The sequence below is a fragment of the Chelmon rostratus genome, chromosome 13 (genome assembly GCF_017976325.1).
Source record: "Chelmon rostratus isolate fCheRos1 chromosome 13, fCheRos1.pri, whole genome shotgun sequence".
NCBI lineage: Eukaryota > Metazoa > Chordata > Actinopteri > Chaetodontiformes > Chaetodontidae > Chelmon > Chelmon rostratus.
Genome location: NC_055670.1, coordinates 5,734,885 through 5,759,870, shown reverse-complemented (window position 1 = coordinate 5,759,870; position 24,986 = coordinate 5,734,885). Strand labels below are relative to the sequence as shown.

General features: G+C 42.0%; 2 protein-coding genes across 3 annotated transcripts in view; one reads left to right on the top strand and one right to left on the bottom strand.

Moving 5' to 3' along the window:
• The window catches only part of slc15a2 (solute carrier family 15 member 2), a 17,358-nt gene extending 5,060 nt beyond the window's left edge, over positions 1-12,298 (top strand). The window contains exons 6-22 of the mRNA XM_041950931.1: positions 215-305; positions 407-484; positions 1,470-1,552; positions 1,706-1,789; positions 1,944-2,033; positions 3,495-3,539; positions 3,858-3,893; positions 4,924-5,012; positions 5,990-6,071; positions 6,234-6,359; positions 7,622-7,786; positions 8,701-8,747; positions 8,871-8,975; positions 9,137-9,236; positions 9,326-9,469; positions 10,323-10,427; positions 10,708-12,298. Of these exons, the coding sequence (XP_041806865.1) occupies positions 215-305; positions 407-484; positions 1,470-1,552; positions 1,706-1,789; positions 1,944-2,033; positions 3,495-3,539; positions 3,858-3,893; positions 4,924-5,012; positions 5,990-6,071; positions 6,234-6,359; positions 7,622-7,786; positions 8,701-8,747; positions 8,871-8,975; positions 9,137-9,236; positions 9,326-9,469; positions 10,323-10,427; positions 10,708-10,917 (1,680 nt within the window). The 3' untranslated portion in view covers positions 10,918-12,298. The remainder of the gene's footprint in view (positions 1-214; positions 306-406; positions 485-1,469; positions 1,553-1,705; positions 1,790-1,943; positions 2,034-3,494; positions 3,540-3,857; positions 3,894-4,923; positions 5,013-5,989; positions 6,072-6,233; positions 6,360-7,621; positions 7,787-8,700; positions 8,748-8,870; positions 8,976-9,136; positions 9,237-9,325; positions 9,470-10,322; positions 10,428-10,707) is intronic.
• hspbap1 (hspb associated protein 1) lies at positions 12,037-24,986 on the bottom strand. Of its 2 annotated transcripts, XM_041950933.1 has the most exons (8): positions 24,875-24,986; positions 23,649-23,870; positions 22,451-22,635; positions 20,535-20,671; positions 18,274-18,445; positions 15,832-15,915; positions 15,262-15,372; positions 12,037-13,517 (listed from the first exon to the last, which is right to left on the bottom strand). In XM_041950933.1, the coding sequence occupies exons 2-8, from the start codon at positions 23,842-23,844 to the stop codon at positions 12,966-12,968; spliced, it is 1,437 nt and encodes a 478-aa protein (XP_041806867.1). In that variant the 5' UTR covers positions 23,845-23,870; positions 24,875-24,986; the 3' UTR covers positions 12,037-12,965. The 2 variants fall into 2 exon arrangements, with proteins under 2 accessions (XP_041806867.1, XP_041806868.1); XM_041950934.1 differs by lacking the exon at positions 15,262-15,372.

Sequence of the window (24,986 nt, the reverse complement as noted above, 5' to 3'; positions counted from 1 at the left end):
TCAGCTTGTTTTGAACCAACCCGGCTATATGAAAACTCTATAGTGCCAGAATTGCATAGTATATGTTATATTTAGCTTTGTACAGTAATCACAGTGTTTAGAAAACTGATCTGAAACATTAATGGGGACTTATAGATCACAAAATACAACACTTGCAAGAAGTCGGGACAAAGAATTGTAAGTGTCTCATAAATATTTCATTGGTCGCCTACAGAACAAGGAGAGGCAGAAATTCTTCTCCATCTTCTACATGTCGATCAACGCCGGGAGCCTCTTGTCGACTCTGATCACACCCATTCTGAGAAGTGAGCACTGACAGTCTGACACATGTTGTACACCCACTGAGGTCCACTGTGTGGCCACCATCACTTTGTTGGTGGCGTTAACGCTGGATTTGCTCCTGCAGGTGATGTGCAGTGTTTCGGTGGTGACTGCTACGCTCTGGCCTTCGGGGTTCCTGCAGCTCTTATGGCGGTGGCTTTAGGTGAGTGTCCATCCACCTGCAGCATCATCCAGTCAGATGTAAACCACATAGTAGTGAACGCGCTGCACAGTCCTCTTTTCTTTAGAGCCTCGCTGATGTGGAGCGAGGCGGATAACTATGGATATTCAAAAGGAAAAAAATCTGATGATGATTGTTATGTTGATATGTGGGGGTTGGGGGGGCGTGACTGAAATCAGTGGTCAGTGAAACACCTCCACTGCCCACACACACACATGAAAAAGACAACATTAGCCTAAGCATCACACATTAATCAGAGAGTAATTACCAAGCATATACTCAGAGAATATAGGGTTACAGTATGTAACCAGCATTCGCTTGGCTTAAGCATTACTATACGAGAAAGACTATGACTATAATACATTCACCTGCTAGCCTATGTCACATCAGATAAGTGACATAGAAAATTGTGCCACCGCTTATGCAACATAATGCCCTAATTTTGATATTATTACTATCAGTGTCACATTTTCAAATCTATGCTAAGTTCAGGCTGCGATCTGCATGCTGAGAGCATGTTTGTATGAAGCCCAGCTTTTCACAGGCTGGACTTGATCAAGGCCCATTTCCATACGTCCTGACAGTCAGTTGTCTCTGCCGCTGGATCCCCGTCCCACTGAACCTTATTAGATTCACGCTTGGCTGACCGCTAACTGTGAAAACAAACTGCGCTTCTATTGCTGGCGGGGCCACGGACAAATCGCAGTGAGGGCGAGACAAAGTACAGGCTTCACTGTCTCAGCTGTTAGACCAAAGATTTGTGTGTTTACAATGTGTTCAGCCACCGTAACTGGACCAAACATCCTTAAATGGTAAACCACTGTGTCACATTCTGCAGTTTATTCTCATGCTGGTGAGGGAAAACATAAAGCTGATGTGATGATACCAGCAGGCAAGCAGAGCAATTGTTTGCACAACAGCCGAGACATTTCCAACAACTCTCTAACTCTTCATCCATCTTGTACAGTTGTGTTCATTGCTGGCAGCGGCTTGTACAAGAGGAATCCTCCCCAGGGAAACGTTCTGCTGGATGTCTGCAGATGCATTGGGGTGAGTCATCTCCCCGTTCCTATGATTTATTCAGTCCTATTTACAGCCAAGAATCATTTTGTGCTGCAATAAAGTTATGCATTTTACACATGGCTTCTGCTTCTGTTTGGGACTAAGCTGCCCACGTTTGTGTTTATTACTCTCTGTTTGCAGTTTGCCATCAGAAACCGCTGGCAGAGACGGAGGTCTGAGTCTCCGAGGAAGCACTGGTTGGACTGGGCCGAGGAGAAGTACTCGGTAAGAAAAGGAGTCCTGCTGTTAACTCTTCCGTGCAATGACCTTTGTTTGACGGAGAGTCTTTTCTGACGATGGCACGTAAAAAAGCCAGAAGGGCGCTGGTGGCTTCAGTGCATCAATAATCTGTCCGGTCTGTGTGCTTGTGTGTTAACAGAAGCGTCTGATCCAGGAGATTAAGATGGTGCTGCGGGTTTTGGTGCTCTACATCCCACTGCCAATGTTCTGGGCTCTGTTTGATCAGCAGGTACATGAAGACAAAAGACTTGAACTGTCGCAACAAGAGTCCATCTCTTTAATGTGCTCCAACTCCGCAATTCATACCCTGTGCTAAAGTTGAGTGCACTGAAAAAGTCAAAAGAGGCTCCAGGGATGTAATGTTGGTGTGTTGGTCCACCACGTTGGTCCAAACAGAAGTGTTTCAACAGCTATTGGATTGATTGTCACGCAGAAACTCGAAAGTCGAGTTGATATATCCCATAAAAAAAACAACATAAAATGCAAACTTCAGTTTTTGTACAGATTAAACAACAACAATTTTTCATTAGAAACAAAGAGTGATGCCATCAGAATAATCTGAATGAGGCTATAATCACAAAAACACTCTACACATGGGGGCTTTAAGTATATTTTATTTGTATTTTTTAGCATGTAGTTTGTGTGGGGATGAGGAATTGAGAAGATTTTATTGATATCGATGCCATTAACGATTCTGATTATCTGATTCTTTATCGATTCGCTTATTGATTCCTTATCAATTTCCTAGACTAATACTACTACTAACCTACACAGCTGTTTTATTTTCTCTGAGTCTGCACACAGTGTAGAAACAGACTCGAAAAAAGGCAGAAAAGGAAAATCTGTCTGTGTCATCATCTAAAATGGATGAAATACATTAATTTTCATTAATTTCATTTTCATGTAGGTTTTCTTGTTCAAATAAAAAATCTGCCTGTGTGGCACTAATGTCAGTGTAACACAGGATATTTACCCTATGTAACGGTCGTGGTGCTCGGTTGGGAGGCAGTGACACTCGTCAGGAATGACTGCATGAAATGAATCTTTGGGCCGTCACTTCCTCTTGCCATGACTCCTTCTAGTTGCAAATTTCCCGTCAGTTTGACGTAACTGTCAGAAAAAATGCTTCGCTAAAAGGAAAGGATCGGAGGCATATAATTCTGATGGATCAGACTATTTGAAGCCGAGTTCCTATTCCCTCATTGTGTAGCTGGGACGCAGCTAAAGCATAGATAGAAGTGTGTTCCTGACTGTTACACTGCAGCTTCACTGCACTGAGTAAAACGCTCTTATTGATTGTACATACATGACCAGCGTCCTCAGTCAGCTCAAGGTCAAAGCCTTGTGTCATAGCTCTCTCAAAAAATCCCATAACTATCTGTTATCTTATCAACACAACCATTCGATTATGGAATACCTCAAACCCGCATTCAACATTCCTGAATTGCATTCCTCACAAACTCATTCTTCATCTAAAACGTCCTCAGAACAACAATCGAAAACTGTCAAGCAAACCCACATCTTCCTCAGAGGGCCCGTCGAATGTTACCAGATCCTCATCATTGTCCTCTCCAGGAAAACGAGCAAACAAACTGCTGCTGTGGTTAAAGGCTGATTTTACTGAGCTACCAGTCAAGCTGTTGTCCTGAACTGCACAGACAGTAACCCTCAGTGTTTTTCTTCATCGCAGGGTTCCCGCTGGACAATTCAAGCCGCCAGGATGAACTTGGCTTTTGTAAGAGTCTCCTTATGTTAAATAACAGTTGTTATCAAATGTTTTGTTTTTTTTACTTTTTTTGCAATAAGCTGATAACATATTTTATTGTGCCTTATCAGTGGCTGGGTTACGTTATTTATCAGATTGTGCAAACTGTCTTGTTGCTGTTTGTCATTTTATTCCAGTAAATTGCATTGTTTATGGTCTTGATAAATCGTGCACTCATCAGGTTGAAGTGCATTTTATTGGGCAATGCCCTGCACATCCTTTTAAATCTATGAAGTTAAAGTTTAAGTGATGGTCCTGTTTAGCTGAAATCAGCTTCTTTCATTACAGGGCGATTCCTTTAGTATCAAGCCGGACCAAATGCAGGTATGTGCCTCTTGCTCCAAGTGAAATAAGCAATAATGCACAACAGTTGTTCTGATATAAGAAAACACCTGAAGAGGTGAATAAGGAACACTGTGGCACAGTTATAGTCTATATCTGTACACATTAGAGAGAGAGATTACTACTTATACCATGGCCACATACCAAAGAAAAAAAGGCACACTGCGTTTGAATGATTAATGATTAAAATTTCATTTGCCTTTAGTTAATCCTTCCCCAGAGTCCATGATGTCCAGTCATTTATAGCAACGGTAACATGCATGGCGGGTCTGTCAGCTCTGGACCTCTCCACATGCAGAAGTAGTGTGCATGAAGCCGTAATAAGATTGATATTCACACACTTTATCTATTTATTGCCTTTTCAAAATAACCAAAAGGAAGTGGTTTAACAGTGTGTTTGTCAGATCTAATGTAAGCTGCATATGTTAGCATGTCCTGCTAACTCACTCACTCCTGAGAGGGTTCTGCATGCTGTCGGAGTTTAGGGACGAATTAGCAGGACTTTTTCAGCCAACTTAAGCAGATAACTCTTGCTTAATTATCTAGCTGATGAATTTTGTGTGGTAAATCTGCCACTGTTGGCTTTGTAAACTGCATGCATGCAGTGCAAGAACAGAAAGCTTGACGACAGTAACTAAGGGGGAAAGGCTCAGCAATAGCCAATTAATGACCTGTAGACTTGTGTTGTAAAACCTACAGACCACTGTGTATATTTGATGTAGACTGGCCGTCTGGAAAGATGTGTTTTCCATGTGAAAACACACACACAAGAACGTCTCAAGTAAAGCACTAAAGACGACTAATGTTTGACCGGGCGAATGATGCTGTCGTTCTCATGAAAACACGTTTACAGCTCTGAAACGCTGCCATCTTGTCGTCTCTTTACTGGTGATATTACACCAGGACCAGTGTCTCAATTCATGTATAACTCCAGCCTTTATGATTTTATGAGTTTTAGTGAGCTTTTATAGAGTCAATTAAAGGTGCGTTTTTCCCCTTCCATGTCGTCTAGATGTTGAACGCTCTGCTGATTCTTCTCTTTGTGCCCATCTTTGACCTCATCATATATCCGCTCGTTGGCCTTTGTAGAATCAACATCACGTGAGTAGACGCCTGCTGCTTTGAATACTGCCATCTTTATTGCAGAAATAAGCATTTAGGAAGCCTCTTAAACTGGGAAAATGACCCATGTGACCTCACGTTTATATCCCACGAATACGCCTCAGTAGAATAAATAGTCAGCGAATGCAGGAGGAGTCTGTCCTGTGTGTTTACAAGTGTAAATCTGATGAGTGGGTTCTTAATATATGGAAAGCACTCAGCAGTTTTCTTTATTATTCAGGGAATTTCACAGTGTACTGCAAAACACAAGGTTTACTTTGTACACTACGTTATGACATTTCACTACTTATTTCTCAGAAAAGGGGAACTAAAACTTCAACCCTGATTCTAAAATGTTTTTGACTCTACACTAAAGGTAAATAAAAACAGGATACAGTCATTTGTAAAGAAACCATGTTTTACTTACAGCAGTTTTCCAAAGTGTTGCTGAGCCCATGCACTAACATCCTTTACAAAATCATGTGTTCACAAAGTGGTGAACCACTGAGCCTTTCATACCCAATCATGATACTATCACCTGTTACCAATCAACCTGTTTACCTGTGGAATGATCCAAACAGGTGTCTTTTGGAGCGTTCCACAACTTTCCCAGTCTTTTGTTGCTCCTGTCCCGACTTGTTTGAATGGTCATATCCTGTTTGACACTGTGTCCCAACTTTTCTGGAGTCAGGGTTCATACAAGTACAAACGTGCTGTCAGCTGGTTCCACGCACACGAATAGCACAGAGCTCTTTAGTTACTGATTTTATCAATGATTTTTAGAACAGAGCTCAGGTTGTAAAGGACACGTTGGATGACGATGACATTAAGTCAAAAGTGATGATTCAGACTCTTATCAGGCAGGAGATCGGTGAGGATCATCTTGTTGTGATAAAGCTTGACTTGCACAACAGTAAACTCCCGCTGGGCTGACAGGATTGAGAGGTGTGTAAAACTGTGGACTGTCTGTCCTTCAGGCCTCTGAGGAAAATGGCCACTGGGATGATCTTCGCGGCGCTGGCCTTCGGAGCAGCCACAGTGGTGGAGGTGAACGTTGTGGTACGTATGAAGAGCAATCATGAATCTTGCCTCTTGTTACAGACGCTTACCAGAGCCCTTACTCACCTACACAACTTCGACCAAAACATCCACAGAACACTGAGCTCTCCTTATGTCTAATATTGATCAGTATGGAGCTCTAATTTCGTTCTCTGATTCTAGAAAACAGTGGTGGATCCTGCCCCTGCAGGGAACTGTCTCCTGCAGGTCTTCAATCTGGCAGGAAGTGATGTCAGTCTGACGTTCCCCGGCAACAACCCCTTTCCAGAACCGATCAAGTACCTTCGGGTAAGTTCTCAGAGACCGGGTTTCCCTCAGATTCATGTGTTTACTGGGGTTTTCATCTTCCTTTGCATTTCAAACACAAGTGAGGATCATCGACTGGAAAGTGGCCAGAGGTCTGCCTGTGAGAGTGTGAGCTCTGTGAGTGGCGACCTGCGCAGACTTTATCACCCCCTGCGTTCAATAAAATCAACTTCATTTAACCAGGAAATGCCTTGCTGAGATTAAACATTTGTTTCGCAGGAGTGCAGGAATGTGCGAAACATTTACAGTAGATTTCTAATACTATACATAAAATATGTGGAAAATACACAGGGATCAAGTAATACACAGAAGATCAGAGGGACACTGTCAGCATTCACTGAAGCATGCACAGCAGTTAGCAGCACACAACAGAGAGAAGGCGTTTGTCTTCGGCAAAGCCCTTTAGACGTGTCAAACTCTGTCCTCTGAAGTTTACATTTTAATGAATCCACTCAGCTAAACTTGTGTTTATGAATGTACTGTCCGAGCCCCCAGCAGTTCTCCAGGGACATTTTAGAGATCAGGACACGTCTTTCTGTCTTTCACAAGTCCATGGCTAATTTTGCAACTTCATTCTAAGAAATATGTAATAAAGGTTCATGGTTCAGTCTTCTGAACCAGCGTTTCCCAAACTCAGGGTCGTCACAGACTAGTTTTTAGTGGATTGCTAATTGACAAAATAAAATGCATGACAGTGCTCTGATGTGTGCATTCATCTTCCTAATTAAAATAGAAGAAGAATGCTCTTCTTTTGCTACGCTTGGTTGTGCAACTCACACGCTGTGTGTGCTTGGTCAACCCCCCCACATTCTTGCACAACTGGATCTGGAAACATGTTCATGTTCATGTTCTCTTGCTGAGGTAACGTGGATCATGTGCATTATACTTAAAAATACAAGGAAGAGTTTAGAAATGTTTGCTTCACCAGAGCCATTCGAAATGCAGAAGTGAGGCTTTAATGTTGGGGAGCTGCTCACTAATGAATGACAGAATTGGATGGACATCTCCAAACGAAGACGAGACTTTCACGAGGCAGAGATATGCCGTCACACAATCACTCGTACATTTAATGATGTGGTGAGAAACTTAACTTTACACTCAGCAAATGAAAAAAGTTAAGAAAGAGTTAAAAGAGACAAGAACATGCGTCTTTGAATGGTGATGGACTGTATTTCAGTCTCATTTTATTAGAGAGAGATTTTGGTAAGACCCTGAACATTAACCCCATGGTTTGTCTTTGTCAGGACCCTGCTGAATATGAGATGGTTCCCCTGGAGGCGCCCAGCAAGGTGCTGACGATCGGCGTCACCTTGAATGGAAAAACCTCGGAGTGTTACCACCTGTTTTACCAAGAGAAGGCCTACAGCCTCATCTTATTCTCTGAAACTACTGGAATCCAGTGCAAGCTTGTGAGTGCCTCTGAAAACAGGTTTCCAGTAGTCTGTTTTGTCAACGGCATTAAATATTCATGGCTAAAAAAGCAACAGTCAAAGGCCTGAAAGGAACATCCTTAACTATTACAAGGCCAACTGAACTCCTGTCGCTCGGAGTGAGAGTGGAACAGTCTCTCTGTGAAACTGCTGTAAGTGAACATTTTAACATGAGCCTGATGCAAAGTCAAGATGCTAAAGATTAGCTTGCTGCATAAAGGTGACTTTGTGTGTGTCAGTGAAGTTACTGTACCATTATGTTTTTATTCTGGGCAGGAAGAAAAAATGAAAAATGTTTTTTAATTTTCTTAAATTCTAGAGTTTAAGCACACATAGTCAAAGTCTTGAGTAGAGAAACATGACTGTTTTAATAAATGAATAAGTAAAATAAAGGAATAGAAAAGACCACCAAATGGAGGTGATGCATCTCATGTAAAGGGACCCAAGTCTCTTCCCGTTGGCTTACAGTCCCCAGATGTGAGGTCAGCAGTTATTTGTGTGTTTTCATCAGATTTGATTAACAGTCTTCCTGGCAGCATAAGCAAACAACCACACGGCTGTCACCGCATTTTGATTGTAAATTTGCTAAATTCTGATTGGTGCACAAACATTAGAGTCATCACCTTTTCATAGCTGATCCAACCCACTTGAAGTGGGCGAAAACTAGTGAGTAAAAAAAAAACAAAACTGATGCACTGGTACAGAAATCTGTCATGTGAAATAACCAGAACTGTTTCAGTTTTGTCAGATATATTAAAAGGCTGAATGATCAAACAGCATTTCATGGCCTTAAAAGAAACACTGTGCGCTCATGGTGAGTGCTGAGCTCTGGGGAAACTTGTGTAACACTGTAAAGTCACACAAACGTGTCTGTGCTCTTCTTAACCATCCAGGTGGAAGACTCCATCAAGAAAAATGACACTGGAGATCCTTTCCTGAGGTACAGTGTGATTAAACTTTGAGGTTGCGACTCATCTTTTACACTGACAAAGTCAACATTTTAACCTGATTCATCCCACTTGAACAATTAGTTTAGTCTGTTCCTCTGCTTCTGATCGAACAGGTTCTACAACACACTGCCAGAGATGATGGACCTGACTGTTGGAGATGTGACTTTCCTCATGCCGTCTGACCACATGTCTCCTAGCAAAGCGGTGGAACGGGCAGAGTGAGTGGGACTGGGTTTTTGTCAGGTGGACATAAACACAACTCCAGATGAATGTGTATATAATAGACAACTGTTTGTCTGATGCAGACTCGTGCACAGCTAGTCAAATCATACATCATGTGTTTTCACCTCATCCTTCGTGTTCCTCCTGCTCTGGGTAGATATTCAGATCTCAGCTGCAGCCTGCAGTCAGAGAAATGCTCTAACCTGAATCTGGGCCTGCTGGACTTCGGCGCCTCCTACACCGTCATACTCGTGGAGGTCAGGATGCTTCCTGTACAAGTTTACATGCAGATCTTACCAGTTACACAGCATGACAGAACCGTGTGTGTGTGTGTGTGTTATGTCAGGAAGCGGGTAACATTGTGGCTCACAAGATGGAGGATGTGAAGGCCAACAACGTGCACGTTGCCTGGCAGATCCCGCAGTACACAATGATAACTGCCGGAGAGGTCCTGTTCTCCATCACGGGCCTGGAGTTCTCCTACTCACAGGTACGTCATGATACACACTATCAACTGAGCAGTGACTCTGCATCCTCTGCATTCTTAATGCTCCGCTGAAAACCTTTGTGTTTGAGCATCAAACACTCACTGCCTGCAGGCGTGAAAGAAAAAAGACTGTAGCATCCTTCTTCAAGTTGTAGTCAGCTTGGGTTCACATGTATTTCCAGCTTTCCTCTTGGAAATCATTTTATGAATGCATGAGAGCCAGAGTGCCTGCATTCAATCTGACTGTCATCTAGGTGGTTACAATGGAAAGAAAAAAAGAAAAGAAACAGACAGACAGACGGACGTAAACGGCCAGCCATGCTAATGACAAGAAGAAGCTGTGTATTCAGCCCCATGCTTTAGCACAAACATGAGTGTCTGGAACATGTAGAGCAGACAAACTGGAAGTGAGGAAGACGATTATGCTGCTGGTTGTCATTGCAGCTATAACCTCCGTGAAGCCAAGCTAACTGAAGTCGCACAAGTCAGGTGATCAGCACATGACCTCACATGTAAGACCTGACATTCGACGTATAAGTCACATGACGAGTGAAATGTCACTGGCGTGTTTGTCAGAGGAAACTGTAGCAGCAGCCCATGGGAGCAAACTGGCTCATCCATAAAGTGCAGAAGCACAAGTTTTTGAACAGGGCTCTGTAAGCTGGGGCAGATGGCGCCTCAAACCCCCTCCTCTGTTATGGTTTACAACCTGGACGTGTCAGGAAATTTATCTAGGTCAACCGATTTTAGGATTAAAGAAGTAATGATCGCACTTAATGGAGCCTTTAAATATTTGCTCAAGCCCGGGGCTGTGTGTTTTCTCCTCCCTTTATTTATCTCCCTCTCTCCCCCCCAGGCTCCAGCCAACATGAAGTCAGTCCTGCAGGGCGGCTGGCTGCTCACAGTCGCCTTTGGAAACGTGATCGTGCTGATTGTGGCAGAGGGCGCGGGGCTGGAGCAGGTACGAGGTTATACATCCCAAAACCTGTTTTTCAATGCTGCTGTTGTTGTTGGGGTTTCTGGGGGGTTCTGGTGACCATGCTGGAGGTTATGAGTCTCAGCTCATTTAACTGTGTATTGTTCATAATCACTGTATCAAGTTGAAATGAGGCATTCAGGTCTGTCTGTCTACACACACTTACAACTTTTTATCATGAAGTGTTACAAGCATTTTATTTTGCCTCTCAAGAGAGCAGCAGACCCCGTGCTGTTCATACACTAACCAGTATTTGTTGTCCCAGTGGGTGGAGTTCCTGCTGTTTGCCTGCCTGCTGTTGGGCGTCTGCATCATCTTCTCCATCATGGCTTGCTTCTACACCTACGTTGACCCTGATCAACTGGATAAGATTTATATGAAGGATTCAGTGGTGGAGGAAGACAACCACGAGGACATGAAGTCAAAAACTAATGACATCCACCTGAAGAATGCGGGGACGGGCACCAGACTGTAACCGTGCCACATGGCGTACTCCATCTTCTTCGCTGTAGCTGAGTTGATTTGCCTACAAAAGTTGAGTGAGTGGGATGAATGAGCACCCTGTTTGATGATGATGTGACTTAGATGTGATCACTGGGTGTTTCTAGCGGGTTAGAAGTACAGTATTGGTTTGTCACATCATTTAATATATTCTGTGGAACCTTTTTAACACTCCAATCACTATAAAATGTTTAAGCAGGGAGCAGGAAAGCATTTTCTGAATGAGACATGAACGCATGAGATGTTGTTTAAGAGGCTAAATGCTGATATCCCTCACCATGATCAATAGTGTTATTGCAAATGAATGTCAAATGTTATATGCTGTATGTATTTTTTGAGTATTAACTTCATGTCAAAATTTTTGATTTTCTATTACGCGACTTAATCCTGAGCCGACACTGCCGTTGACAGAACATGTTGAAGAAACGCTTCAGTTTACATTCTGTGCCTATAGCAACGATACTAAAGAACCAGAGCTGCTGCAGGTTTTCCATGTTGTACGCCATTAATTTAAAATTCAGTAGACAAGATTAGCATAACTATTATTTAATCATGTCCTGCAATGAAGGAAGCAGCTCTTAACAGTCAGTCAGTTATATGTTTAAGCTCAGTGAATTACAGTTAACCTTCATAGCCTTTAGTTTTTGTCAGTGACCTTATTATGGTTTGGTTGCGCATTTCCAGGCAGATTTCTATAAAAACTCAATCTCTCTCTCTGCGGGCAGGAAACTAAATTGACATTTCTTCATTTGAGAAAGTTTCCTCACCGTTTGTCATCTGGGTTTCATTTCCTGAAAATAAGGCTTGTCATTGCAAAGTGCCAGAAATGACCACACCAAATCATGAAGGAAATACGTATTACCATGTTTGACAAAAACCAAAGACATGGGACAGTCCAGGGTGAAGGATTTTCTCTTTCGCAAGTTTCAAATGTGCAAATCGAACTGAGTTACCGGCTAGCAGGTGAAATAGATATAAAACCCTCAAGAAATAGCCACCAGTATTGTAATTTATAATGTGATCTGCAGTTCATGTGCTAAAACATGCAAAGCTGACAGTTTGGTCCTTTAAAATCATTTTTTATTCAGGGAAGGTGTGGATGACGCTGCTCCCTATAAACTTCTGTAAATAGACAGCTCTGATGCTGAAAAATTTATAGAAGATTAAAATGTGCATTTTGTCAGTTCTCCATTTTCGTGACCAAAACTATTTTTTTCCGCAATGTGTTATGCTGAAACTGCAAAAATCCTCATGCTCAAACTGCGAAGTGCGTGCAGGACATCAAATATAGAACGCAGAGTTAGAGGAAAGCTTCAGATTTGCATTTATTATTCTTGTACATGTCCATCCTTCCCTCTCAGAGATATGTGACCTGTGGCGGCAGCCTGCTGTGAAACAAACATTTCATTCATCATCACAGCTTTCGTCTGTCACTGAACCATTAGAGCCAGCCTTCTGTGGTTGTTCAATGACAACCTTCATTAGCAAAAGACAGGGAAACATTATGTGGAAAACAAATGTTCACATTTCAGGAATATTACCTTGCATGATGTGGCTTATTACCATACCAACTTGATTTAAGTGGTAATTTTTCTTGCTCTGGAAGAAGCAAACAGGATTAGAATGCGCAGGACGTCAAAACAAGGAAATGGTAGAGCCACTTGATGGCATCACTCATCACATTATGATTAGTTTTGGTCGTGAATTCTCACATCCCGGGTCCGGGAGGACGTTGACAGATGAAAGTAGAAAGAAAAGCAGGGTGAAACTCTTCATCTCTCCTCTCGCACTTCTTACTGACACCAAAGCATTAGCGGTACCTTGGGGGATGAATTCTGCAGCCAAAGACCTTTTGTTTTTTTCCACAGCTCTCCATCACTCCACACTCCACTGAGACATCGAAAGTAGAAAAGTTACAACATTTTCAGATCAAGCATTCGAAAAAGCCCCTGAAACTAGGACCATTACCTTTCCTTCCTCTTTGGGCTGATATATATCGTTTATGGCTGGTGAATATTAAAGCTATGATGGTGTCGTGGTGCTGCGATTCCCTGTGTGCCTTTGCAGTAAAAGCTTAGTGACATGGGCGATGACATCAGGATGCACCAGGCAGTCTAACAGGTCATTAGTGGTTATCGTTGTGTGTATTGGTTCCTCATAATCCTCTGAAGAGTTCTCTGACATCCCATCTGCACCGTCACATGGTGGAGTTAAACTAGGACTACATTCATATTTTCCCTGGTGGAGTCTGACTGCAGATGCAAGCTTGGCTCTCGGTGCTGTGTCTGAGCTGACCTCCGGTCCTTCTGTTACCACCCCCCCGGCCTCTGGCCAGCACTCTTGCTGACAGCGTACAGGGGTGAGATGTGGACCAAAGGGAACACTGAAGGCCACGCAGTCGCTGACCAAATCTCTGCTCTTCCTGATTTGTCCTCTGGAGTCCCGCTTCACTGGACGGGTGTCTCTCTGGTCCTGGGTCGGTTCGCTGTGGCGGAGGCCCCTGTGTCTTTGAGCAGAAGCTCTCACTGCCAGATTCAGATACTGCATGTTCTCGTTATGGGATGGCATGCCTTCCTGCAGAAACATAACACAAACTGTGAGCTAAAAACCCTAAAACACATTCAGTCCATTGTAATGCAGTTAAAGAGGAGGCTGCTGACTGAGCAGCATGATGCAGGTGATGTTTACCGCACCAAGCATTGCTCGATTTTCAGGGTTTCAATCCAACATTGGGCCTTTCAAGAAAATGTGAAGACCTCATATTTTATCTGTCTGTCTCTCACATACTCAATTTTTAGTTTACAGGAGGAAACAGCTGCACTTCTTCTGCACTGAATTTCAGTCAATTGCAATGTGTTTAATTCCCCAATCATCTCATGTCTTGAATTACACTTAAAACTAATGGTCATAAAAATGCCCTTTATTCTGTGTAGGGTGTGAAAATGTATGACTTTAGAGAGCCTTAGTCGTTCTAAAAAAAGACTGTGCTGCAGACAGCAATAAGTGCCAATGCATCCCCCTGAATCCCCCACAGATCCAGCTCTGGATCAAGTGAGGTGCACGAGGTGAAAGGAACAGAGACTGCACCGCTTTTCTCATTTTTCTACAAACAAAAACTTGCCATAGGTATAATATGAAAGAAAAAGCTGCGATCAAATAAATACTGATCTTGTTTAATAACAGGTATATATCACCCTCTGTTCTTTTAGCTTGTATTAATGTCTCTGTTTACATTCTGACAAGCTGAGATAAATTATACTGAACTGGTCCTGCAGAAGCACCACTGCAGCTCATATAGCAGTTGTAGAACGGCCACAGTGAAATGACTGACATTATTTATCCAAATACTCTCAACTCTCTGAACTCTATAAAATATTCAGATTTATACTACTTCATTTTAAACTGGTCTGTTAACTCAAGTATCGCACATTGTGTCAGCTGTCTAGCTTGGCTCTTGCAATACTGAGAAAGTAAGATGATTTTAAGTTCAGTCCCTCTCCCCTCATTGTAGTTACAGGAAGCATCCTGGGAGCTTTAGCCTCTCCCTAACATCTGTGTTTCAATACAGCAGCTCAGACTGTGACTGCACAGTAAATGAACTCCTGTGGGTGGATAAATATACCCTCTGAGTGGTGGAAGCAGCCTGGCTTTGCCTGCTGATTCACAGAAAAAGAAGAAGGTGTGGGAGGTACAGCGGTTAGTAACCTATCACAGGCAGACCAGAGTCTCATCAAGCTCGTGGAAGTCTGGTAAAAGTCATACTTCAAAAGTTTTACTTTACGCCAATGACGTTGCACAATGCTGGACATCTCGCACTCAAACAACAGTCTTGTGCCATCTCCAAATGTGTTTAAATTCATAGCAAATAGCAAGTTTTTAGAGGGATCACTGCTCCGTCAACACATGGAAAGACTCAAACACAGTCTGAACATTATCACCATTACTATTCTGAAAAAATATAATTATTTAAACAAGACAAGATTCCACTTCCCAGTGAAGTAGATGATAACAGTGAATTAATTTCCAGGCCTTATTAAAAGGCTGCTACTGGATGAAAGGACTGACATGATGAGTGACCAGATTTGTTCTGTGATTCTGACATCAGACCATCTGGATAGAATACTGTCTGTAGTTTGAAGTGAGTAGTGAGACACAGCCTTGTCAAAGTAGACACAAGAATGTATAAATCTTATAGAAAGACAATAAATTGTGCTTTTGGATTTTGATATTCTGTAGCTACATCAATAAAAGCAGGAGGTATTAATCAGAGAGCTATTGATTTGATGGAGTAATTAATACCACAGCATTCATTTGCTACCTCAGTGGGATTGAGCCAGTTGTCGGTGTTGTCATCACTCGGTGCGCTTTTAAAGGCGCAGACAACGGCCTTGGTCACAGCTTCACTAACTCTTGCCACGTCATCCACTTCCTGTGCAGGAGCAGAAATCCAAACAAACAGACGAGTCAAATAAGAATGGGCGCTGCATATCAAGATAATGACACTGAATGACAAAGACACAGTCTGGAGGTATGCCGCAGGCACGGTTTGCTGTGTTGGTGACCTTGTGGGGAAAGCCAGAGAGGCACCCACTCTTTGAATAAACATTTGTCTGGTGGTGAGGAGCTTTTCATGCTGCACACACTCCTCGCTGTGTGCACACTCATCATAATGACAGGGAATCTTTTACTGCCAGGCCTGTTCATTACTCAAAGCTGAGAGGGGGCTTCATCTGGGAGCACAAAACACTGCTAGGATCAGCCCGAGCAGGAGCTCTTCATGCCAAACGTTCATCAAATGCTGCCTGAAAATCACAGCTCATTTTTTCATTATCGCAGGTTTTGAGCGGAATATTTGAGGATGAGGAAGAGACTTGATCTGGACGCTTACCAACTCGATCCAGGAGTTGACGCTGACAGTGATGGGATCCACTGACTCCACATAGTGCCACCAGTGTCTGGGGACATAAAGCACCTGAGCAGAGAAGATACAAAGCTCTCAGCAGCTTAAACGGATCAACAGTTCAGTATCATCACCCACATCCTTCCTTCTTGTAATAATGTCAGCTGCGCTGACCATCCACTAGATGGCAGCATACACCTTTCTCCCCACAGCAGTGCTTCCATCCATTCATAAAGTGACTCTATTAAAATGGACGAGCCTTATTGATTGGCAGCCACCTCAGCAGTCCTGATTTGTTCATGGCCTGCGGCCTGACAAGACAAGAGGAATGACCTGCTTTGGTTTGATTTACAGAGGTGGAACCATCCTGCTGCAGATTCCAAAACTATCCATTCTGTGTCAACGGCTGGACTATTTCCAAGTGTCGGGAGAAATTAATCTGCTCACAAAAGTCCACTTGTAGCTTTCCACTGTACGTAAACGCAAGGCCAAAGCCAAAACAGTGACTGGAAGAGTTTAAGGTTTGGAGATCTGCCTCCCACATACTGAATAAGCACTTTTATCATGTGACTAAAGAACCAAATTGGGGTAATGTGATAACACCTGAGCTAATTCCATTTACTAACTGAAGACTAAGACTGTGAGAAGCTGCAGAGCTCTGAGAGCAAGCTGACCTTTCTTCCTCGTGCTGACTTTTTTTTTTCAACACATGTCGCTCCCAATGCCCAGAATTACTACTATTACACCAAACCTACCCTGATGGAACTGTGGTAACAAGATAGTAGCTGGTTAGACAAGAGATGAGTGAGTTTGGGCATTTCGCTCTATTTGGTTTATCGCCTGTCAACTGTATAGCTGCCGTCACCCTGACCTGACCACATTTCCTCACCAGCCATCAGAGTTATTTGACAGCTGGGTTTGGTGTTGTTGATAGGAGGGTATTTAGCACACTGCAGGAGCTCAGGCACAAGCAGATAAGTGCAAAAAGACAGATGGCTAATTGCTTTGTCACCATTTTGACTCTTGAAGAACAAAACAATGCAGCTGGAATGTGAAACAAGGCAAAGTGGAACAAATACATCCAAGAGGACTTTGCAGCAGGACGTTTCTGAAAATGATGGCCATCTTCTGATTGCACAACGCCTCACTGATAACTTCACTCACTCACCTCGCTGAACTCAGCTGCCGCTAAAGCAGAGCAGGTGGCGGGAACGCGACCGCTCTGTCATGTGATTTACTGGCCTAGACATGTCCACGTTACCTTTTCTCCTGACAAAACATGAAGAGTGATGATGCACCTGACACTAATGTAACTTAACCTTCCACTTCCTTCAATATAAAAGCTCCGGTCTGCTGAAGGTGAAACAGTATAACTGAGAAGGCCAGATTTTAATTGGAACACAAGTCACGACTGTTGCCTCGCTTCACATTTTATGGAGGACGGCACAACAAATAAATCTCACCGTTGAGTCTACTTTTACATGTTTGGAGCTTAAGGACCAATAAAGCTATATTTTATGGTTATTGCGACTGGGTCACAAGCAGTTCATCATATAAATCCAGAGCTACAGCGTTGCATAACATCAAACTTGAGCAAATCACTCATGGTGGTTTTCCAACATCTAAACACACAACTGACTTTACAAATGAGGTGTTTGACATATTTTAGTTCATTATTTGATTGAAAAAAAATCAAGTATGATGCAAAATATAGAGCTCACAGTTCAATACATCTACACCATTTTTGACAAAGCCTGAACGAGAACAAATATTTTTCTATTCTTCCTTCAAATGTGTATAAAGCTGTTTTCAAATGTGACGATTTCTTTGTTTTTTATAAAGTTCGTCTCGGGGGGCTGCAGCTGTTATTTTCATTATTGCTTAATTTGCTGATTATTCTCTCAATTAATTGTTTAGTCTATAAAATGTTAAAGCAAAAGATCTTCAGTTTACTTTCACATAAGACGAAGAAAAGCAGGAAATCCACACCACTGAGAAGCTGGAACAACAGACTATTTGCTATTGGTGCTTCTAAAATGATGTAAACATTCACCAATTATCAAAATAGTCGTTGATTATTTTTCTGTCAGTAGCCTAAACAATTAATTAAGCTAGTATTGAAGCTCTGGTCGTCTTGTAGGTTTAAAGAATCTGTTTCACAAGCAGATGTTTCTGCAGATCTACTTGCAACTGAACTGACAAACAAGATAATGCTTAGAGGAGAAGTGAATCATTCATTTATAAACATGTCCTCATTAAGATAAAGAGTAATTATCTTTGTTTTTGAGTTTGGTTAGAAAAACACTGTCCAAACACCTGATTTGTTCATGAAATTAAATTTAACACACTGAAAGAAACTGATTTTAGATTGTATGTGGACCAAAAAATGAGAATTCTTAAGGAGGCATAACTGATCAGATGAACCCTGACCTGCCCTGGCTGCAGCGTGACGACGTGGGCCCTGACTGCCTGAAATGCTGGGAACCTCCTCAGGTCCGCATGGAGAACATCCACCTGGCTGAAGACGCTGGACTCCTCATAGGGGATCCTGGTTGGGTAGAGGTTAACGGTGTCATCTGGAGGGAAGAGGTGCCAGCGCTTCCTACACACGGGAAACATCACAGTCAGGTATGACTGAGCCGAAAGAGCAGGAAAGGAATTCAGCTGTTTCGTGGGGCACAGTGGTGTCAATGTGTTGATCTATTCAGTCATGAATTAAGGCTTTTCCAAAATGCTGAACAAAACTTTGATTGCACTTTGACAGAGCATGGTAAATATATTTGTTTTAGCTGTGATAGGGCCAGATTTGATTTGCACTGACCCAAAGTGCAACACAAAATAAAAAGAGGAAGGGTGATGTTCTTATCATAAAATATTCAAGTTAATTAAAGCCATCTCACGCAGCTTTATAATATTCTCTGCTCACTGGGTGGCATTAAAGTAAGACAAAAAAGCAAAAACTTGGTATGAAGTATTACAAATGCTTTTATTTTGTAAATCAGATTAATCAAAATTCTTGAATCCTTTTTTTAGGCTGGCAGATGATAAAAGCTGACGGGGCCATCTGCAAATCCATCAATGTAAAACAATCCTGTCCTCTCAACCCTGAATAATATGGCTGTTGTGTAAAAACACTCAGCCATGTTGTGTTCTGTTTATCTGACCCGCCACTGTCACAAACATCATATCAATCAGCACTGTTGTATTTTCATGGCTCAGCGGTGTCAAAGATCTGCCTGAGCTGAATTTCATTCCATTTGAGATCAATACCAAATAAAAAGAGCCTGAGACCCAATTACAAGGAGTGAGATAAAACCGTTGCTCTCTGGGAGAACAGAGGAGTGAGATAAGATACAAAAAGACCTTTTCCCTTTTGTTTCTTGACTCGCGGCGCCCCATATAGCGCCTCACCCTCTGTCTCCATTTCTGTCCCGCTCTGGTGAGCTCCGCAACAAAATAACTCTCTTTCAGAGGGCAGAGGACAGATCACACTCTGTGTAAGCCGTTACAGTACCCTGCACCTCTCATGTTGCGGATGAGCAAGGTGGTTAACCGGCAGAAACCTGCCACCGGCCCGCTGCGGTGAAATGCAGCTGTGGTTGTTTAGATACTGAACCTTCTTTATGCTCAGCTACAACTCTTCTCTATCAAGTGCACAAACCCATCATCACAGATTTGACAGGGCGATGTCACTTTTTCTCTCTTTATGCTTTCTATTCTGTTGCCCAAATTGAAAATCAATGTTTAAAAAACCCTAAATGTGGGTCGTTAGAGAAAGCACAAAACAAAAGAGAATAGAGCTGTGCACACTAACACAGATTACTGTGAGAAATTAGATCATGGCGAGAAATCAGACAGCGGGTCTGAATGCTCTCTTGCATTCTCCCATATTTCTGAACCAGTATTCGTTCCTCCTCTGCTCTGCAGAGCATAAAACTATTTCTTCTGCATTGAACATTTTAGTATACTAAAGTTCCAAGGCCACTTACACCACGAGCTATGCCTTAGTTTTGATGTGTGCGCCATTCAATTAAATCCTTTGTTGTGACTTGAAGCAATACTCAAATCTATGAGGCCGGGAAATGTCTGATGCTTTATTTAAAGTTCTGTAGATAACAACGGGTGCCTTTTCAAGTCAAACAGGTTTGATTTTTTTTCATCCTTCTGTTCAGCTTTGAGTCTAATTTTTGGCATTGACATTTATCGGTTAAAGCAAGCACTGAGCAGAGGTTGAGAGGCGCAGTGAGCTCCAAGGTATGCCGGAGATCTTTACGCCTAATTGAAAACAGAAAGATTTTTTTGTTGGATTAAAATAGACATTGCAGAATGGCTATGTGTAACCTCGGGGTTATCAACACCATAATGCCAAACGCAGCTTGAAGATGTGAAGGCCTGGAGAGGTCATCTATTTAATGACATTTATCAATGAGATGAATATCACAGTTTGTAGAAATGTAAAAGTATAATAAAATGGTACTGTTAAATATATAGATGCACCGATGCACTGTTCTTCAGCTCAGAGCCAATTCCAATACATGAATATAAATTTGCCAAAACCAATACCAGAGCTCTTATTTCTTAATCATTATTATCATCATTAATATTATTAACATTGTTATTCCAAAGCAATTTATTTGAACTGTAAGTTAAGTGGGCAAATTGCTCTGGGAAGTTGCTATGATCCTTCTTACCGTCCCTGTACCTGCAGGACCAGGTTACAGCCATAAGAATCCAGGTGGCACGGCGTGTTGGCCCCCTCAGTGCCGATCCATAAGGTGCTCTCTCTTCCATTACGTCCCTCAAAACCAAACTCTGACCACCGAACATCCTGCAACACACAAACACAAAAACACACACATTCAAATTACAGCTATCAATCCACAATAATGAAAATATTAATAAAAGCTGGATTTTTAAATTACAAGTCGCCGTTCTTTTTGTTCATGATAATGACATGACATGGAGACAAGACTCACATTTTGGCAACTGTCACAACTCACAGACATACCCCCACCTCATCAGCTACTGTGACAGGTCTTATTATAGGTGACCAATGGAGGTGTCTGTGTAAAGTAACCAAGCCGTAGTATTTGTCATCTTTCAAGGAAAACTGGTCTGTCAATCATGTCTTGTCAGAGCACAAAGGTGTAGCAATCACGCCAGCATCCTGAATAATGAAGTCATTACCATATATGCAGGCAGCTGTAAATGACAGACTGGTCAATCTAGCCTTCAGGCAGCCCTTTTCCCAGCACCATTTATCCTGTAAAAAGCCCATGTCTGCCTGCCTCAAAGGCATGAAAGTCAGCGAGTAATAATTGCAGGTGGATGCCTAATAAAAATGTATCACTAAGATAAAAATAAAATGAATGGGTGGCAGTGGCTTGAGAGAGGATGACACTTTTATGTCTTTACCCACCGGAGGACAAGAAAAACAGCTAATATAAAGTCATTATTAGCAAAAGCTTAGCATTTTAATTGAAAATGTCAAAACAAGGGGAAGAAGCAAGAATATAAATAAGGATTCAAAAAAAGAGTCTAGAAGGGAATATTTTAGCTCTTTACATATTTTTTTTTCATTTCGTATTTAATTTGTTGATAAGCCAAAGCTCCTGCAAATAAATTAGAAGGCAATCAAATGTGAATAATACTTTTTAAATGAAACTTTAACAGACTGGCTTCTAAATGTGTTTACTATCATCTTAGGAAAATTGGTACTTATAACATTTCTTGACTATGGACACTACTAAAACTGGCTTTTAAACTGATCCTGGCCTCTCTTTCATTTGTTTTGATTCAATGACCTGGGTGGTCATTGATACACTACATGCAAAACGTGCTCTCACTTGAAGCTTAAAACAAACAACTTTGCTGTTCTCCAGGTCTTGTGACATCAACCTTTGCTCTCAGTCAGTCTGATTGCACTGGGAAATGCAGCGAGTGACATTTGGTGAGTCATAATTTAAAATGGAGACCTGTTTTTGAAAATGTACTGATCTCAGTAGGACTGCACTGCTTGACAAATAATGGATCCAGGTTTTGGGATAAGGGAGAAGATTACAGATACTTTTTTACTCTGACAATAGTGTTCTTCCACCTTTGTGACAACAGTTTGGGAATAAACCTTACCTGTTAAGTATGACAATACTCCCTTGTACAAAGCCAGGTCCATAAAGTTGATATCCCACAGCCCTGACCTCAAGCCCATCCAACACCAACTGTGAGCCAGACTTGATCATCAAACATCAGTTTTGGATCTCAATAATGCTCTTGTGGCTGAATTGGAGCACATCCCAGTGTAATGTTAAGGTCTCCACATACATTTGGCTATGTATTGTATTCATATTCATATTCAACAGCCACTGCTTTATCAAAAATATGCTACTCTGATTCATTCCTACATCCTGAGACTGACTTCAGTTGTCAAACTGTCTTCTTCAAAGGGCCCACAATACAATGACTGCCGTGTTAGAATATGTCTGACGTTCATGTTTAACAGTGTAAAACTAGATCTGCCATTGTTAAAACATGCCTGTTTAATTTTTTGGACCAGAAAGCATGACACAACTGACCTGATATCTAATAGTGTATGTAGACAGAAGATTACCTCAAACATGGAAGGCTGATCTTGAAACAATGTGGCGATGTATTTGTAGTCAGCGTAGGCCCAATACTCTGACTCGGGGTATTCAAAGAAAGGCCCTACATCAGTCCCAGCCTGGCCCCGGGTCCAGCTGAGAAAGTGTGCCAGTTTGGCCTCCACATAGGAACACTGGGTCTCAAACAGAGGTGCTGTGACAGCGGGAAAACATAGCAAAAAAAAAAAAAAGTACAAGAAAGAGAGTAATCACTGGAAAATTGTGATGAAGCTTCAGTTAAACAATTCAAGTGATCTACGATAAAGGAACGGCAATTCATATACCATAATCACTGCACTGTGCATCACCACAGAAGCATGAAACTTTGGTTTACCCGCTTTTATGAGAAAAATACATCACATTTGTAGTCATTTACTTGCTTTTGTTTTAGTAAACAAAGTGTGTCTATGGTTGAGTGATGTCATTTATAATCCATCATGAGCAATGTCCTCCTGTCGACTGTAACGGCTGAAAAAGATGATTCCGAAATCTAATTAGCTAGTTTTCATCAGAGTACACGCTCTCTGTTATTCATCACAGGAGGAGTCATTACTGGAGCTGTTTTAGAGCCACATGGTGGGCAAAATACACCAGCTGCTCAAAGACAAAAACCCTCTGTGTTTTCATTCCTTTGCATTTTAAATTGGATCATTACAGCCACTAATACTTCACTGGGTCCTGATAACTACAGTCCAATCTGTAAAGCACAATATGTCAGAGGATGAACTGCACAAGACCGCATGCGGTTATGTGCTCAAGAAAACTGGGTGAAAGTAGCGAACTGCCAAACGAGGCTCTGTGCCTTGATGTGACTGGGAACACAAAAACAGGTACGTTTTTTATTTTACCATCGTGAAATTGATAATCAATTATGCTGTAAGTTTTGAATAGAAATGATTAGGAGTGTTTGAACATTTTAGATTAATATCTAGGACTGGAGTGGACAGTTTAGAAAGAAAAAAACACAGACTCCTTCATCGTGTTTGTGTGAAGAAACCTTTCATGTACTAATGCATCAACAATCCACTAGGAGTGCTTGGTAGGTAGCTTAGATGGGATCTATTTGGGCCACAGAAGTCATTTTCATTCTGCATGTTCAATCCAGGTGATTAATTACTCAGGAATTATTTCAACCCAGATCTTTTTGGATTAATTGTGTGTTCTCACTGTTTGTCTCCTCTTTCCTCCCAAGTCTGAATCGGACGAGCTTGTCACCAAGGCAGCCGGACAGGTGCTCTGCAGTCCAGTGAAGAACAGGCCAGTCGCGGGTCATGTTCATGAAGACTGCGGGCTGCTGCAGATGATGAAGAATCTTTTGGATATCCTCTGGGCTGAAGGGTTTAATGGAGTCGGGGGCAGCCATGGTCCGTAGTACACACTGATAGTGGGCTGCAACACAGAGGATGTACATACAGATTAAGTTGTGGTGCTACATGACCATGCATTCACAGAGAATATACCAGTGCCGGTTTAGATCTGTCTTATCTTCAGGATACAGATTGTGTAGATTTTTATGCATTCTACAGAACAGCATTTTTTGTGTTTCTCTTTACAACTTTTTTGTTACTTATTTCACAAACAACCTTAAACAATACCCAAATTGTGCAGTCGCTCAGGAAGCTGGGGGGCATTTAGGGAGAAGAGGAAACTGGAGCTTCCTTACTATACTGTGTTTGTACCACCTACACCACAAACCTCGGATGCGGTTGACACCAAACTTGGGAATACAGTGCATCTCATAAGGCAACACAGTCATAGACTTAAGTTTTAAAAGCAAGTCTACATTTTAGGTGATAACTGGCTAAATTTCCCGACATTTCCGAGTGGAGTAATTCTGTCTGACAGTGAAGAGGCGGACGTGACAAAATCAGTGTAGCAAATGTGCCACCATTACGGATCAATAGTTTATGTATCGATCTTGCTATGATGAGAACTTAATTTGAACCAGTACTTGTGTGCACGGGCTCTATTTTATACTTATACTGTTAAATAGTTCCCACCTGATCGAACTAATTTGGATTATACGCCAGTAATGGCCCATACGGATACTGTGGCTATGGTTGACTAGTTTTGAGAATGAAGAATAAGCACAACTTGGTTACGTCGTTTCAAGAGAGTAACTCGTCTTATCCGACAACACAGATAGGACAAAATTAACTTCTGCTCCCGAAAGAGCGCGTCTCAAATTCTCCGACCATCAGCACTGAAGACTGTATTTGTTTCAGCAAAATATTTAGACGATGTTGTTAGCTAAGCTATGTCTCTGGACGTTGTGTTCGCTAAAGAACAGGCTTCGACCCCACTGCCAAACCCCTAACTCAGGAAACCTGACGTTAGTTAATAAGTTCCACGGAGAGAGAGGGGTTCTTCGGAAAATAGAACAGAGGGCTCACCTTTCTGCACACGTGCAATCGAGTTTCAGGCGGAAGTAAACAAACCTCACATGACAGTATACGGTTTCAATATACGTCTGAAACGCCCCACTATGAATCTACTCCATTTCGG